The sequence below is a fragment of the Neltuma alba genome, unplaced genomic scaffold (assembly GCF_004799145.2).
Source record: "Neltuma alba isolate B1F8T4 unplaced genomic scaffold, ASM479914v2 tig00003699_pilon, whole genome shotgun sequence".
NCBI classification, from domain to species: domain Eukaryota; kingdom Viridiplantae; phylum Streptophyta; class Magnoliopsida; order Fabales; family Fabaceae; genus Neltuma; species Neltuma alba.
The window spans coordinates 251,053-267,513 of record NW_021633395.1 but is presented as its reverse complement, the minus strand read 5'-3'; the positions used below and the strand labels follow the sequence as shown (position 1 = coordinate 267,513).

At 30.7% G+C, this 16,461-nt stretch overlaps 2 protein-coding genes across 2 annotated transcripts; both read right to left on the bottom strand.

The window, feature by feature from the left end:
• Positions 1–6,120: 6,120 nt before the first annotated feature.
• Positions 6,121–6,847, bottom strand: LOC114742269 (dirigent protein 22-like). The gene has a single exon (XM_028930543.1). It carries the CDS (start codon positions 6,775–6,777, stop codon positions 6,199–6,201), a length of 579 nt encoding a protein of 192 aa, XP_028786376.1. The 5' UTR covers positions 6,778–6,847; the 3' UTR covers positions 6,121–6,198.
• Positions 6,848–7,945: 1,098 nt separating this feature from the next.
• On the bottom strand, positions 7,946–8,620 carry LOC114742270 (dirigent protein 22). The gene has a single exon (XM_028930544.1). It carries the CDS (start codon positions 8,570–8,572, stop codon positions 8,006–8,008), a length of 567 nt encoding a protein of 188 aa, XP_028786377.1. The 5' UTR covers positions 8,573–8,620; the 3' UTR covers positions 7,946–8,005.
• Between the last annotated feature and the right edge of the window lie 7,841 nt (positions 8,621–16,461).

Sequence of the window (16,461 nt, the reverse complement as noted above, 5' to 3'; positions counted from 1 at the left end):
CTAAAACAAAACAAAAAAGGCGATGGGCCACATAAGAAATAAGGTTTCTTCTATTTTCCTCTTCAATGCTGTTGTCATGTGATCCAATTACAACTGGTGACGTTGAACTGGCCACGCACACCTTAAATACTTTGCATTAATATTATCAATATATTAATTAATTAGCATTTTCCAAACAAGCCATATTTTCCCCCCTCCCATTGCCGGGAAAAAAAAAAAAGAAATTTAAATCCCCAATTCACCAGGGGGAGAAAATTAATAAGAAACCTAAATGTACGGCGTAACAAAAATGAGCATAATATCAATATAAATTTCTAAGTGTGCAATAGCATAATTTGAAACAAAACGGAAGCATAGGATTTGATATACTATTAAAATTTATTACTTCTTTAATCCTTAACATAGGATCTGATTGTTAAGTTAATTTTGATCTTAAATATAAGACTTATTTTTTATATTTACTAATTTTTTCTAAATTACCCCTATAGATACTCTCCCAACCATAATTAAGTAAAGGAGGGAGAGAGAGGGAGGGAGGATATTAAGAAAGATCATTATAGTATTTTAAGAAAAACATGTCATATTTCTTATAATTAATTTTAGAAAAAACATATTATATTTCTTATAATTAACTAACTTACTTAACTCTCTTAATCTAATTAAATTAATTAATTAGGTTTTATATTAAAAGCCATAGGAGTATAAAATTCTAATGTAAGACAATAGTTTTGGCATAAAAAATATATTTTAAAAGCAAATGATGTAATTTCCAGAATTAGTCTAACTATCAATCCTCCAAGGCACTAAGCCTGGGAGGTGTTTGCTTTACACGGGCGTGCAAATGAAATAGAGTACTTTCCAGATTTAAAAACTGTGAAGGAAGAGACGTTAATCCTTAAAATAATCACTAACCAGGAACCACTTTACCTTGAATTTTGAAATAGTCTTATCTTATGATCATTATTGGAAGCCAAAAAAAGAAGAGGTCTTACAATCGTCATTTTGTTGAATAGAGTGAGCAAATTAATCATTAAAAATATGTTCGCTTTTCTTTAACCAAAACAACTGAACTCTCCCCAACCCTCCCGACTACACGTAGAGCTGGGAATCAAGGCCGGCCCTTCAGGGCTGGCGGGTTTAAAAAGGTCGGCTCTCCAAGGCTGAAATTCTAAAAATACTTCAATTTGCTAGGCCCGGCCCTTAAACTACAGGGCCAGAGCCGGCCCGCGGGCTTTTGGCCCGTTTAAGAAAAAATACTATTTTTATATTTATCATATTTTTTTATAAAAATATAAAAATAAACCAATGAAATTATTAATAAAAGACATAAATATGAATAAAATTAAGTCACAAATATAAAATATCATCATATATAAATATTCATCAACATCTAAGAACATCTAAAACATTCATTAACAAGATAACAACATCTAAAAGTTTTATCTATAATGCAATTGTGCAATAAATAAATACTATCATTAATCTTTTAAAACTTCATCATCATTATAATTAATTACTTTTCTTCATAAGTATGCTTTTCTTTCATAACAAAAATATCAAGTTTTTCTTCTTTATAAGAATTTTATTTTTAAATTTTGCAATCTAACTATTATTTTACTTTAATGTCAGAAATATTGTTGTTGAAACTCATGAATTTCTAATTCAAATTATAGAATCACAATTTATATAAGTATAAAAATATTCTATTATCAAATATATATAGTTTAAAAATATCAACGCATATAATATAAATCAAATCATTATTAAAGTCCAAATTAACTCATTTTTTAAAAATTTAATTGGACAAATTATTGTCTAAAACTAAATTTAATTTTAGAATGATAATAATAACTAAATATTTGAAATATTATTAACAATGTAAAAAATTAATAACATTAATATTATATAAAAAATTTTAAAAATAAAAAATTTATAAAAGGGTTTAAAAGGGTCGGCCCGCGGCCCTCCACGGCCGGCCCTTTTAAGCCCTCGGCCCTCCAGGGCTTATTTCTCATTTTAAGATAAAAATATCAAGCCCGGCCCTCATAATTTCAGGGCCTAAAAGGGCCGGCTCGACGGGCTCGGCCCATTTTCCCGGCTCTAACTACACGTGGTACAGTTTCATTTTTTTTCCGATTAAATGAGTTTTAAATTGAAAACTTTTTCTTCAATTTTACCCAATTAAATGAGGTTGTGAATGAGAGAGGGAAAAAAAATATAAGAGTTACATATAAAAATTAATTATAGGGACAAAATTGATAAATACTCCTCTGGTCATATTTATAAGACAGAGAGAAAAGATATTTTTTAGTCTTATTTATAGGGTATTTAGCAGTGAAAAAAAACCGGACCGAACCGGCCGGTTCAACCGAAAACCGGCATCAACCCGGTCAAACCGGAATAAACCGGTGCAAACCGGCAAAAACCGGTATAAACCAGTGATGAACCGGTTTGAATGATATTTTGCTATTTATCCTATTTTTTCTTATTCAACTCCTAATATTTCAGTCACTATATATTTAAATGAATTTTAATAATAATTTTGGTATTAATAATTATTAATTTTAGTTATTAAGAAATCGTAAAGATCAAAATCCTTAATGTTATTGTATTTGTTTTAATTACAATCAAATTATTGTTGTATTTCCTTACATTTTGTTATTAGTGATTATTAATATTGCTATACTTTGTTATTTTTAATTAAATTTTATCATTTTAATGTGACCGGTTTGATCCCGGTTTGACCCCGATCTGACCCATTAACCCTTGAACCACTACCTCGACCGGTTTAGTGTCCGGTCCGGTTTTTTGTTCCTTAGTATTTAGAGAATTTTTTTGTATGATGTACAATTTTATCCCTTATTTATTATTGTATTAACTTTGTTTACATGAGGTATAATATATATTAAATAAGGATAAAGTTAAAAAGTTATTAAATTTTAAATGAGAGTTAATAAAGTTTTTCTTGATCTGTGTGAAATATGCAAAAAGTGCCTTATAAATAGGATCAGAAGAGTAAGTATTAATTACCACTCTGGTTCTTATTATTTGTTACTTGTAGAGAGGGATCCTAATCCATTTTATTTGCCACTTATACCCCTTCCCGTACTTCATTTCTAATTTTGCTCTTATTAACTACAGTAAAGGTGAAAAGAGAGGATAGGTGAGAGAAATTATACTAGTATTTAATGTTCTCCTTAATAAAAACAAAAGTAAAATTTTGATATGCGAGAAAATTTTACAAATAACAAATAATAAGACCATAGTAATACTTTTCAAGTGATTTATATTTTTTTTTTTGGCAAAAAAAAAAGTGATTTATATTTTGAAATTTGGACCAAGCCATTCTTCAGAAGCTTTGGTCACCCCACCAAAACTGTCTATTTATGTTAAAACTTACAGAGGAAATGAAAACAAAGCAAATCATTAATTAGAACAAACATATTTGCAAAAGTAAAATGAACACATAATCAACCATCAACAGAGGACATGATGGGTAAAAACATTACCAGTAATCTATCCATCTCAACTCACTAAAGAACAACAACCAACGTAGTTTTCAAGGACAAGCAATAAAATTACTTGAATTTTATGGCAAATTTAATGTTTTTAAATGTTTTTATTAGTACACATAAATTAGCTTGCAGTGTCTTATAATAAGGACTAGAGAGAGTAAATCACTCTATAAGAAAGGACCGATCCACCAAAACTGAAACTAAACTGTCTTATTCAGAGAACTATATGGTGAACTAAGTAAATCCAACCAAAATCGCGTCATCAAAACAATTAAATGGCTGAATAAGCAAATGCAATGAACACACACAATATTTGATCATACATCAGTGATTAAATGGACAAACAAATAGATTCAATGGCCAATTGTAGGATGCCAAGTAAGCAGATTAATTAGCCAAGTGGAGCCATTAGTGTGCAAATCCAGGAGATTAGCAGGGTATATTTGATTGATTAATGATGATATAAGAAAATATAGATGAATATTTATTTCATATAAGAAATTGGAGTTTTCAAAGATGTCATTTTAGGAGACCATTGAAAATAAGTAAACGAGAGGAAGGACAGAGACATTGTGACTCGTGATGGTGAAACTGGCACTCCTACGCAACGCACTAGCTTCTTGAAAGTGTTTAATAATCTTCGAGAATTTCTAGAGTCAGATTTGGCCTTTTCTCACCAACACTTGCTTCATAATGCTATAATAATTACTACTTAACCTTTTCCTCTCTTTTTTTCTTTCTCAAGACATGATTATGTTTTGTCGTGTGCCTTTGAGAAACGTTAATCTTACGCTAAATTGTTACCTCCCCACTCCCGTTTAGATGGGGAAAAAAATAGAGGGGAACAGAATACTAAAAAGACTATGTAAAAATAATTAAAAAATTATTATTTCTAGTTTTAATTTTTAGCATTTTCCCCATATTTTGTTCTCATTTTTACCTTCATTTTTTAGGAAAAAATTAAAAAAATGACACTTAAATTTTCAACACCCCAAAAGATCATCTGATTTTGTACAATTCTAAATCAATCACAATGACTAAATTGAAATTTTAAAATTTTAGTGAATTTACAATATTATAAGGGCAATACTATAAATTTATCAACATTTTAAAGTTTTAATTTAGTCATTATGGATGATTTAGAATTTTACAAAAATTCAAGCGTCATTTCTTAAGCATTTTTTTTTTTGCCAGAACATTTTCCCTTCATTCAAGACCAAGTTCTCAGATAGGAGTAAGACGCGCAGGCAAAAATTAAAAAAAAAAAAAAAAAAGACAGGAGTAGGACGCCATTCAATCGGAATCTTGGGCTCAGTAGTCAGTGTTGATACGTTTTTTTTCCACAAGAAAAAAGGAGACCCACGGCAGTGACTATTCACCAGTCAATTGTTGAATAATCTTTTGCCATTATTAATAATTTAATTTAATATTTTATTAAGTACTCGTAGTAAATAATAAAAACTTGTCGTGTGGTGAAGCCAACAGAATCATTAAAAAAAATCTCATAACAAGTTAATAATTCTATGCATACGAAATAATATCAAAATGGATGCTTGTTTATTATTGGAACCTTTTAATGAATAGTGATCATATTATTTCTTTGAGATATTACAATGACCTATCCAATAATAAGTACTCCTATGATCCTATTTATGGGACAGAAAAAGAAAAAAAAAATTTGTCCTGTTTAGAAGGCAGAGAGAAAAAATTTTCATATAAATGTATAGCTTTACCTTTCATTTATTTTATGTTGATTTTGTTCTTATAAGGTATATTATATATTAAACAGAATAAATTTGAAAATTTATTAAATTTTAAATAAGAATTAATAAAATTTAAAATTTTTTATTGATTTACATGAAAAAGTTAGCAAAGACTTATAAGTAAAATCAGAAGAATACTTTGTCTTTGCCTCTACATATAGTAGTATATTACTCCCTCCCCCCCTCTTTTTTTTTGCCTCTTTAAGTTCTTCATGCAAGACCTCTAAATTTTAAAATTTCAAATTGGGAGAGGATTATAAAAATGTGTTATCATTTTATTTTTTTAAAATATTATCAATTATTATTAAAATGTAGTAAACAAAACTATTTTTTTGAATTCACCTCTTTTATTTTATCCATAAGTGTGTATTTAAGATTGATTTAAATTAATTCCCCAAAGGATAGATTTTTCCCCTCTCCATTTGCAAAGTATGGATCTGCAAATTTAATTTTCTCTGCTATATATGATTTAGAAATTAGAAGCAATCTCTTCTTCAACCAGATCCTAACTCTAGAAAATTTGTCCTTTATTTTTCTTCCCTATTCCTGGCTTTGGATCCTGCATGTCTTTCTAAAGCTCCACTAGCTAATAGACACCCACCAAAATGAGTCTAAAACACAGAAATTTGTGCATAAGAAGAAGATCCTCAGTCAGGAAATGAGGACGATCAGATAGAAACGAAGGTAAAGAGGGAAGTACTATGAAATTATTCTGATTATTGTCATCGTTCTAAACAGAAGGAGAAGAAGAAGACAGAATAATCCCCAAATTTTGTTTCAGAAAAAAATTAATTAAAGCAAGAGCTGAACATATAATCACATTCCTGGACAGTGGAGTGAGAATAGCTAAGATTATAACATGAACACCGCAAAACGAACGGACTAAAATTGAAGAAGAAGAAGAAGAAGAAGAAGAAATATTAATAATGCATGACATAAACATTGTACTCAACAATGGCGTCCCTTGAATTGGCATCGAACCAGTGGGTTCGAGCTTCCACGTATCCCCTGGCAAATCGGAAAAGCCCACTTCCTCCGATCACCGGCATCTCCCTCACTTTGTTGAACACCGGATTCCTCCCCAACACCGTGATTGTGCTTCCGTTGTACTTCCCTTCCATGAACGCGAAATTCATCGCCATCATAAGCCCTATTTCGCTCTGAGACGCCGACGCGTAAAACCCCTGAGCTCTTCCCACCAACTGGGAGCTCAATTCCGGACCCATTGTCAGGGGGTTGTCGATCATGTTCAGCAGTCCGAACGCAGTGGTGGAGTTGATCGGCGACGGAACGACGGGGACGGAGGTGGGATTGTGGCCGCTGACGATGTCGTGCCAGTAAAATCGAAAGTGGCTGAGCTTTTCTTTCTTGAGACCGAGGAGCTTCCGATCGATTGGGCGAACGAAGTCGTCGTGGGTATGATGTTCAGCGACGACGGGAAAGAGAAGAGGAGCAGAGGAAATGAGAAAGAAGAGGAGGGCGAGGGATCGGGAAGCCATTGTTGGAAGTTGGAAGATGCTCTCCTGCGAAAAGGGAGTGCTGAGTCGAATGCTTTATAGCCAGAAACGCCCATCGTAACTGGGAAGCCAAGAGAACAAAATCACACTTCCTTGTTTTGAGGAGACAAAAAACAAAAAAACGTAACCAGAGGGTATTTTCACTAATATTTATATCCCCAATATAATTTAATATCAAATAGTTTTAATTCTTTTTTAAAAATCAAATCTTGATGAAATTAAGAATTGATCAACTTAAAAGTAAAGTATACTTCATTTGTAATTATTTTTTTTCTTTAAATCATCAATTATTACTTGGAAATAAAAATACATGGTATGCGAAAATAATACATTTTATTCTACATCTAGGTCATATTCTTTTATTGTTTTCCGTCATTGATAATCCATAGATGACCAGAAAGAGAAAAGCTTCCTTCAAAAGTTATAACTATAACTGGTCATTTTCATTATGTATGATAGTTTACAAATAAATAAGGTGTTTATTCATAACTAATATTTAGAAATTTACAATCGATATTTGACAATTTGCTTGGAATTTGAGATAATTCCAACCATTTGTGAAGAGTGTGTGTGTAAGTTCATCAATACTTCATTCTTAAATTAGTGCATTTAGGGGTGTTTGATTGGTGATGTTTTATGTAAATTTTTTTACGTCTTTACTACGTATATCAAAAAATTATCTTTAAAATTATGATTTAATTTTTATTCAAATACCATTTAAATGATAAATGTCTCTGCTTTGGTTTGTAGATATGGTTTTTGATGCCTCTTGTCTTTAAAAAGACTACGAAGGTGTTTGGATAAAAACCAAACCATGATTTTAAAAGTGTTTTTATGATTTATGAAGTAAATATATGAAGGAGTTTGTCTCATTTTGCGGAAAAGTCTCAGAGAAACACTTATGAGCATTGCCAAACACCACCTCCACAAGTTAATATAGCCATGAAGGTCTGAATGGATTCTGAAACGCACAAGTTTATCTCTAAAAGATGAAAATCATCAATCAGGAGAGTGGGGTACAAATTATTATCATGATTATCATCCTTCTAATCAGAGGAAGACACTAATTCCCTCATTATGACTCAGAAAAATAATTAACTAAAGCAAAAGCCCAACTCATAATCACATCCACAATAACTATGAGAGCCCTACCACAAAATTAACCCAAAAAGAAAAAAACAAGTCTGAAATTAAATTAGAAGAAGCAGCATCAATAATGCATAACATAGACGTTGTACTCGACGGTGGCGTCCCCGGAAGCGGCAGACCACCAGTGGGTTCGAGCTTCCGCGTATCCTCTGGCAAATCGGAAAAGCCCACTTCCTCCGATCACCGGCATCTCCCTCACTTTGTTGAACACCGGGTTCCTCCCCAGCACAGTGATGGTGCTTCCGTTGTACTTCCCTTCCATGAACGCGAAATTCATCGCCATCATAAGCCCTATTTCGCTCTGAGACGCCGACGCGTAAAACCCCTGAGCTCTTCCCACCACTGTGGAGTTCAATTCCGGACCTAATGTCAGGGGATTATCGATCATGTTCACCAGTCCGAAACCAGTGGTGGAGTTGATCGGCGGCGTAACGACTGGGACGGAGGTGGGTTTTTCGCCGCTGAGGATGTCGTGCCAGTAGAATCGGAAGTGGCTCAGCTTTTGTTTCTTGAGACCGAGGACCTTCCGATCGATCGGGCGAACGAAGTCGTGTTCGGCGATGACGGAAATGAGAAGAGGGGAGAAAGAGAGGAAAAGTAAGAAGGAGACGAGGGATTGGGAAGCCATTGTTGAAACTTGAAAGATGCTCTTCTGCCAAAAGGAAGAACGGAGTTGAGTGATTTATAACCGGAAAGGAAAACTGGGGTGGGACTGGTCAGACAATAAATATAAATTTTTCTTGCTTTTTCTTCTTCTGCCATCATTTTCTTGCTTTTATTAATACTACCTCCGGTCCTAATTATAAGACCCAATTGACTAATTTGAAGAGATTAAAGAAGTAAGTTAAGTTAGTTATTTGTAACAAACAAGTGTTGTCATTCCTAAAATATCCTTGCTAATTAAGTGTGTTGGTTAAAACTATCATTATTAGAAGGACTATCTTGGGAAAAAATGTATAAATATGAGAGACAAAATGGATTGGGGTCTTATAATTAGGACCAAACTAAAAGTCAAACGAGGTCTTATATTAAAGACCGGAGGTAGTATAATCCTACAGTCCCATTTATTTATAAGATATTTTCAGCGTGTTTTATGTACATTAAAAAAATTTTAATTTAAATTAACTCTCTTTTAAATACTTTTTTTAATTAGAAATTTTAAATCACAGATAACAAATAATTAATTAAAAGTAATAAATTGATTAGAAATTTAATTTTATTTTCAAATATACCTTTATAATAAATGAGAAAAAGAATAAAAGAGAATGTGTAAAGAAATATAATAAGAGAGAGGATGATAAAGAAGAAAGAATAAATAATTAAAAAAACTACATTAAATATTAAGACATACTCAAATTAAAACTAATAAAATAGACCATACTCTTATTTGAAATTGAAGCCTAAATAGCACAGAGGAGGTCTAACAAATTTTCAGTTTTACTCCTATTTCATATATACATCTTTTAGAAAATAATTATCTGCATTATAACAAATTAAAAATAAAATAGTACATTTCTATTAAAAATTTAACAAAATGACTTATAGATACTACCAAGAAAAAAAAAAAAAAACCCTTCTCATTGTTTTGTAAATAAGATTCGAAGAGTAACTCATATTATTTTTTTACGGTGGCAGAAAAAGTCATAATTAATTTATTGTTCATGACAAATATTAGTATCTATATGAGAAGTTATCACGGATATGTTTAATAGCTTTTTTTTTTTTCATAAATAAATAATACTACCTCTAGTTTTTAATATAAGACTTTATTTGATTTTTATTTTGATTCTAGATATAAGACCCCAATCTATTTTATCTCTCATATTTATGCATTTTTTTTTCAAAGAAGTCATTCTAATAATGATAATTCTAGCTAACACACCTAATTAGCAAGGATATTTTAGGAAAAATAACACTTATTTATTACAAATAACTAACTTAACTTCTTTCCTTAATCTCTTCAAATTAGTCAACTAACTCTTATAATTAGAACCAGAGGTAGTATTACTTATAAGTCAGTTTCTAAATTACAAAAAAGAGATAAAAGTATTAAATTATTAAATAATATTTTTCATTTTTTTAATCTTAGGATTAAATTAATTTAATATTTTGGTGCTCAAACGCCATTTTCCCCGCACTAAACTTTACATCGTCTATGCACACAGATGATTAGAAAGAGAACATTTTGATGCTTAAGCGTCCCGCCATCGGCCATGCTTAGCTTTCTGCTTGCTTTTGAGTTCTGATATTGAGACACTTTCTCATATAAAATTATAAGACACGCTTCTCTCCACAATACGTGGGAATTTTAAATAATTTAAAATATATAATGGGCACGATAAAATTAAAAACTTAGTACGTGATGAAAATATTTAAAAGCAGAAAAATAAACATAATTCAACAACAAAAAAAACCAACTTTAAAAAAATTTGAAAAAATAGTAAATTTGTAGTAGCCGTGATCAGAAAAATAAAATGTAATAAAGGCCAAATTAGAGGACAATAGAAAAACACGTTAGTTGAGAATTACATAGGGTTAAATAATTACTATTATCTCATGTCCTTAATGCTGCCTTTAGTCTTAATTATAAGACCTCATTTGTAAACTATAAAAGAGATCTTAGAATTAGAACTAGAACTAGTATAAATGCTAAATAACTAACTTGAGAAAATTAAAAATTTTAGTTAAGTTGGTAAATTACAACTTTTCCAAAGTATCATATTTAATTATATGTATTAGGACTATTCCTTAGGATACAAAGTCGATTAATTAAACTTAATTCTAAACTAATTCTTATATTAAGGATTAGCGGTATATATAAAAAGATAAGTTGGCACAACATCATCGAGAAAAAAAATCACTAATTACCATGTCAAAATCGTCGAGGAAAATCTTTATAAAAAATCATCAAGAAAAACATATAAGGTAGTTTGATCGCAGAGAGAAGATTGTTTAAAGTACCAATGAGAAGGAGTGAGCATATATATAATCTTTAACCTTATAAAGACTACGAATAATATTTAAGGAAGTTATTAATCAAAATCTCTTGATTATATAATCTTTAACCTTATAAAGACCACTAATAATATTTAAAGAAGTTATTAATCAAAATCTCTTGATTAATAGCTTATTACAAGAATTAGGTTTTAAACACGATGACATTTGCATTAGTGCAATCCATGCAACTAACCTTGATAATTAGCAGGATAAAATTTTTGCTGTTGTTGTTGCGTGTGAATCTTAGAAAAAAATAAAATACAAATTCTTTAAGATTGAACTAAACTAGTCAAACATATTGGAATATAAAAATTACGTAATTCCAAAGCTATAGATGTGGCCACTTTTCAACCATGCCAGAAGGAATGTGGGAAAAAGTTAAGAATGTGGAAAAAGAAAAAGCAACTTGCCTGGACCCCAAAATATATTAACCCGAAATTGAAATTAAAGAAATAATTATGAGAATAAATTGCAAGAAATTGATAATAATAATAATAATAATAATTAATCATCCAATTAAAAACACTGAACTTAACTTAGAAGGCACCACCTATTTATATATATATACTATGTTATACACATGTGACGTGAAGACGTAGGCTACATCATTATACTCTCCGAAGTCTGTCCATTTTCTTAACTGTCACACATATTCTTAGTTTATAAGTTAAAAAATCACTCATGATTTTAACTTCTTACGTAAATTTTCTACATTTTCACCAACCGCCTCTTCTCTCCCTTTAATTATATGTAATAAATTAACTATCTTTGATATATTCTGTTTAATTTTGTTGGGATCCATCAAGAGGAGAATTTGAACAAGAGAAGGAAAACCATAACTAAAATTGATTAGCTAAAGTATATATATTCAAATCCATCACAAATAGAACGCAACAACTACACCTACCAAAATGATATAAATCAATCAGAAAACGACACCTCGTGATTGCACAACCACCAATATAATAAACATTTATATTAATTCAAACCCTAAAATTGATAATTAATTAATCCCACGATATAATTAATTACTCTTTCGGTCTTTAATATAGGACCTAATTATTGAGCTATTTTGGTTCTAAATATAAGATATATTTCTTATATTTATCAATTTTTTTAAATTACTCTTATGATACTCCCTCGATCATGATCAAGTAAAAGAGAAAGGGAGAATATTAAGGAAGTTGATTATGATGTTTTAGAAAAAACATGTCATATTTCTTATAATTAACTAATTTACTTAAATTTTTTTAATATAATCAAATTCGTTAGATAGATTTTATATTAAGGACTGAGAGAGTATTAGTCTTGCTTCGTGAACCTTCCTAGAATTTCGCTGGCAAAACCAGAAAAAGAGGGAAAAGAAGAAAGAAAGAAAGATAATCCTCCTCCATGACCATGCATGACCACAAAAAATAATTAATTAAAAGTAACAATTTAAATAGAGTGGTCAACAAAATCGTGGGAAGCAAGCACATTGAAGAAAAGTAGAAGGGCTCCTTTTTTCCAGGTCTGTATATGTTTTGTCCAATAGCAGTAAACCTAACACACTGTGAGGAAATTTCAAAGACGACATTGTTGCATCCACCAAGTTTGATTTTTTTTTTTTTCCTGAGGCCTCAAATTAAAGTAAACGATTATTATGTACAAAACTAGGTCAAATGCCAAAACCGTTCAAACCTCAAATAAATTACCTAAACCATGTATACTCTATAGTATAATAATAGCCATATGGTTTATGCCGTCTCATTAATTGCAGAGTTGAAGTTGAAACATCAAACCACACATACAAACACCAGCCAATAACCTTGTATTCTAGTGATATGATTAATAACTTTAAACTGTTAGTGTTTGTCGCTTGAATTCTCCAAAAGTGATAGATATGCATTATTGGTGAGGGCCTGCCGGCAAGAATAGTCAAATCCAATAAAGCAAGTGTATATACACACAAAGACGCACTGTAGGAGTTGTTAATGACGTTTGATATGGTTTGCGCGTGTTTTAATGTGAGTCTAAAGTGGAGTGTTTGTTGGTTTTCACCCCAAAAAAAAAAAAAAAGTTGAGTGTTTGTTGGGATTGACTATAATTAATTAACTTGGTTTTTTTTTTCACTCTTCCTTCTTTTGTTGACTTCAATCTATTTCATCTAGAAGCTCATGCCTAATACTCCTGTACACATATAGATTTATAGTATAAAACGGAGTATTAGAGATTTATAGTACTAATTCCGGTCATAATTGTAAGAGCTAGTTGACTAGTTTGAAAAGATTAAAGAAATAAGTTAGTTATTTATAATAAATAGGTGTTGTATTTTTTAAAATATCCTTGCTAATCAAGTGTATTAGCTAGAACTACTATTATTAGAATAACTACTTTGAAAAAAAATATAAATATGAGAGACAAATGAATTGGTGTTTTATATTTAGAATTAAAATAAAAATGTATTAAAAATCGGAGGCAGTATAGTCCTGTACACATATATTTTCGTTTCCTTGACTTTATTTGTTTCCCACCCACTTTGTACTTTGTATATCTTACTTTCGCGGAAACCAAACATGAAGTTTCAGTCGAAACACACCGACAATGAGCAATATATTCTAGAAGCCAAAGATTATGTTTGTTATTGTGGGATCCCATATCATATAATATATACCATCACTATGATTCGGTGGTTTATATGTTTGGAATGTCCTGCACTGTACAAAATGATATTACTTGGTTTTTCACCATCTCATTCTTGTTATTATTCGTTTGTTTCCAGAAAAATGATTGTTTGTATGTTATTTGAAGCGGAATGAAATTGAAAATGAGAAGGTTTTGTTTTTCTTGAATAAAACTACAGTCGTTGTTAAATGATGGTGGGTAAAGTATTATAATTATTTTCTCATGATTTACGCAATAAAAAGAAATTATTTGTTTTGTTATAAGTAACGATATCTTTCTATTAGAGGCAAATGCATTTTCAGACGTTAACTGTAAATACTTTTTGGAATAGAAATTCAAATATTAGTTTATTATATTATGAAAGATTGTCCTATTTCATAGGACTTAACTCTTATTGTTATTGTTAAAGAGATTACTTTTTTTTTTGTTAAGGACAAATATTTTTTACTAGAAACAATGATGTTTGAGACATTGTTGAATACTAAATGTGAATATTGTTAGAATTTATTTTATTTTATTTATAAGCACGAGTATTTTCTAATTGGAAATAATCTTGTTTCTGGTAGAATTACTTCTTGTTTAAACATATCGATGTCTAACGCGGCCTAAAGGACCACGTTAATCTTTTAGGTACCGTTTCGTACGAAGCATTAAATATGAGGGATATGGATTGGGATTGAGATTGAAAAAATCTATTAAAAGAATGTTTAGCATAAGAGATTACTTGTTACATGGGATTAGACAAACTTATGTATGTTGGATTGAGGAATACCATGAGGGAAAGTGGTATCCTCCAATCCTACTTCTATGGGTTTGCCTAATCCTATATTACAAGCAATTACTCATATTAAAGACTTTTTTAATGAATTTTTTTACTTGTAATCCTAGTTTTATCTCTCATTTTTAATACTTCGTATCAAACAGGATTTTAGTGTTTGGGCTCAGGTTGGACCCATTATGAGTTCAGTGCGTGTTTGATTCACACGAAGTTTTGGTTTGTTTATGTTGTAGCCTGAAAAGTTTCGTACGTTCAAAAAAAAAAAAAGGGCAAAAACTTCCCACCCATCCATTGGCTTATGATGATCTTCTTTGCCAGATTAAAGAGAATGCAAGTCTTCTTTGAATTTTTTTTGGTTGGATTCTTTGATTATTTACTTTTACACTTGGTATTTTCTCACCACCCACTTGGCCTTTCTAGCTTTCCCATCTCAAAATGATAGGGATTGGGATCAGATTAGGCCGAGACGGATATAATGTGAATTTCTCTATCTTTTACTCCTCCGGTCCTTATTATAAGACCCCATTTGACTTTTTATTTGGTCCTAATTATAAGACCCCAATCCATTTTGTCTCTTATATTTATGCATTTTTTCCCAAGATAATCCTTCTAATAATGATAGTTTTAGCCAATATACTTAATTAGCAAGGATATTTTAGGAATGACAACACTTATTTATTATAAATAACCAACTTAACTTACTTTCTTAATCTCCTCAAATAAGTCAATTGGGTCTTATAATTAGGACCGGAGGAGTATTAGATATTTAGAGTCTGCAGATTGGAGATCCCATAGTAATTGAGGCCAAAGCAATAAGTACCATAAAAGACAAAGGGGTCATGGGATTGTTTTGATTCTTACGGCAACGTGATACTGAAAATATCCTGTGCATTATAATGGTGCGGCTCCAATTTATTATTCCTTAAATTTCTGTTTTTTTTTTCAAAAAGTCATTCCTTAAATAGTTTTTCCTCATCATCCAATCATAGTTCAAGCATCAACTTTACGTTTCAAATCTATCTTCTTTCCTATTGGTGTCTAAGCATAGATAAACTTATCTCCATATGATTTTTATATATAATTTCGTTTAATTCACTTGAAAGTGAGATGATTATTTCTTAATTTTCAAGAATTTATCCTCAAACTCCCATTTAAGTTTTGCATACTACTTCTGCTCCTTAATATGAGAGCCAGTTAGATATTTAATTTGGTCTTAAATATAAGACTTTAATATCCTTTGTCTCCAATATTTACTCAATTTGTCCCAAGTAATTCCTATAGTGATCTCAGACGTTAAAAAGTTTTTATTCAAGGGTACCGTCAATGCACATGATTGATGTGAGTATTATAAGTATTTTCTCATGCTTTACACAATAAAAAGAAATTATTTGTTTTGTTATAGGCAGTGATATCCTCCCATTAGAGGCAAATGCATTTTCATACATTAAATTTGAACACTTTTCTCAATAAAGATTCAAATACTGATTCATTATATTGTGAAAGATTAGCCTATTTCATAGGACCCAAATCTTATTGTTAAAGGAACTAATTTTTTTTTGTGCTAAGGACAAGTATCCTTCTACTAGAAGCAATCATATTCGAGACAATGTTGAATACTAAATGTAAACATTGTTATGAATTATTTTGTTTTTTTATAAGCACAGGTGTCCTCTAATTGGAGGTAATCCTATTCAAGGTAGAATTACTCGTTCTTGTAACATACCAATGTCTAATGCGGCCTAAAGGATCATGTTAATCTCTCAAGTCTAGGAAACATTGATAATTAGGGGTAGGGATTGAGATTTGGATTAAGAAAATATATCAAAAGAGTGTTTAGCATAAGACATTCCTTATTGTAAGGAATTAGCCAAACCCATGTATGTGAGATTGGAGAATACCATGGGAGAATGGTATTTCCCAATCCCACCTCTATGGCTTAATTTGCCTGATTCCATGTAACAAGTAATTACTCATGTTAAATATTTCTCTGGTTCTTAATATAGGACCCAATTGTTGAGTTGGTTTTGATCCTAAATATAAGACCCATTTCTTATATTTATCAATTTTTCTAAATTATC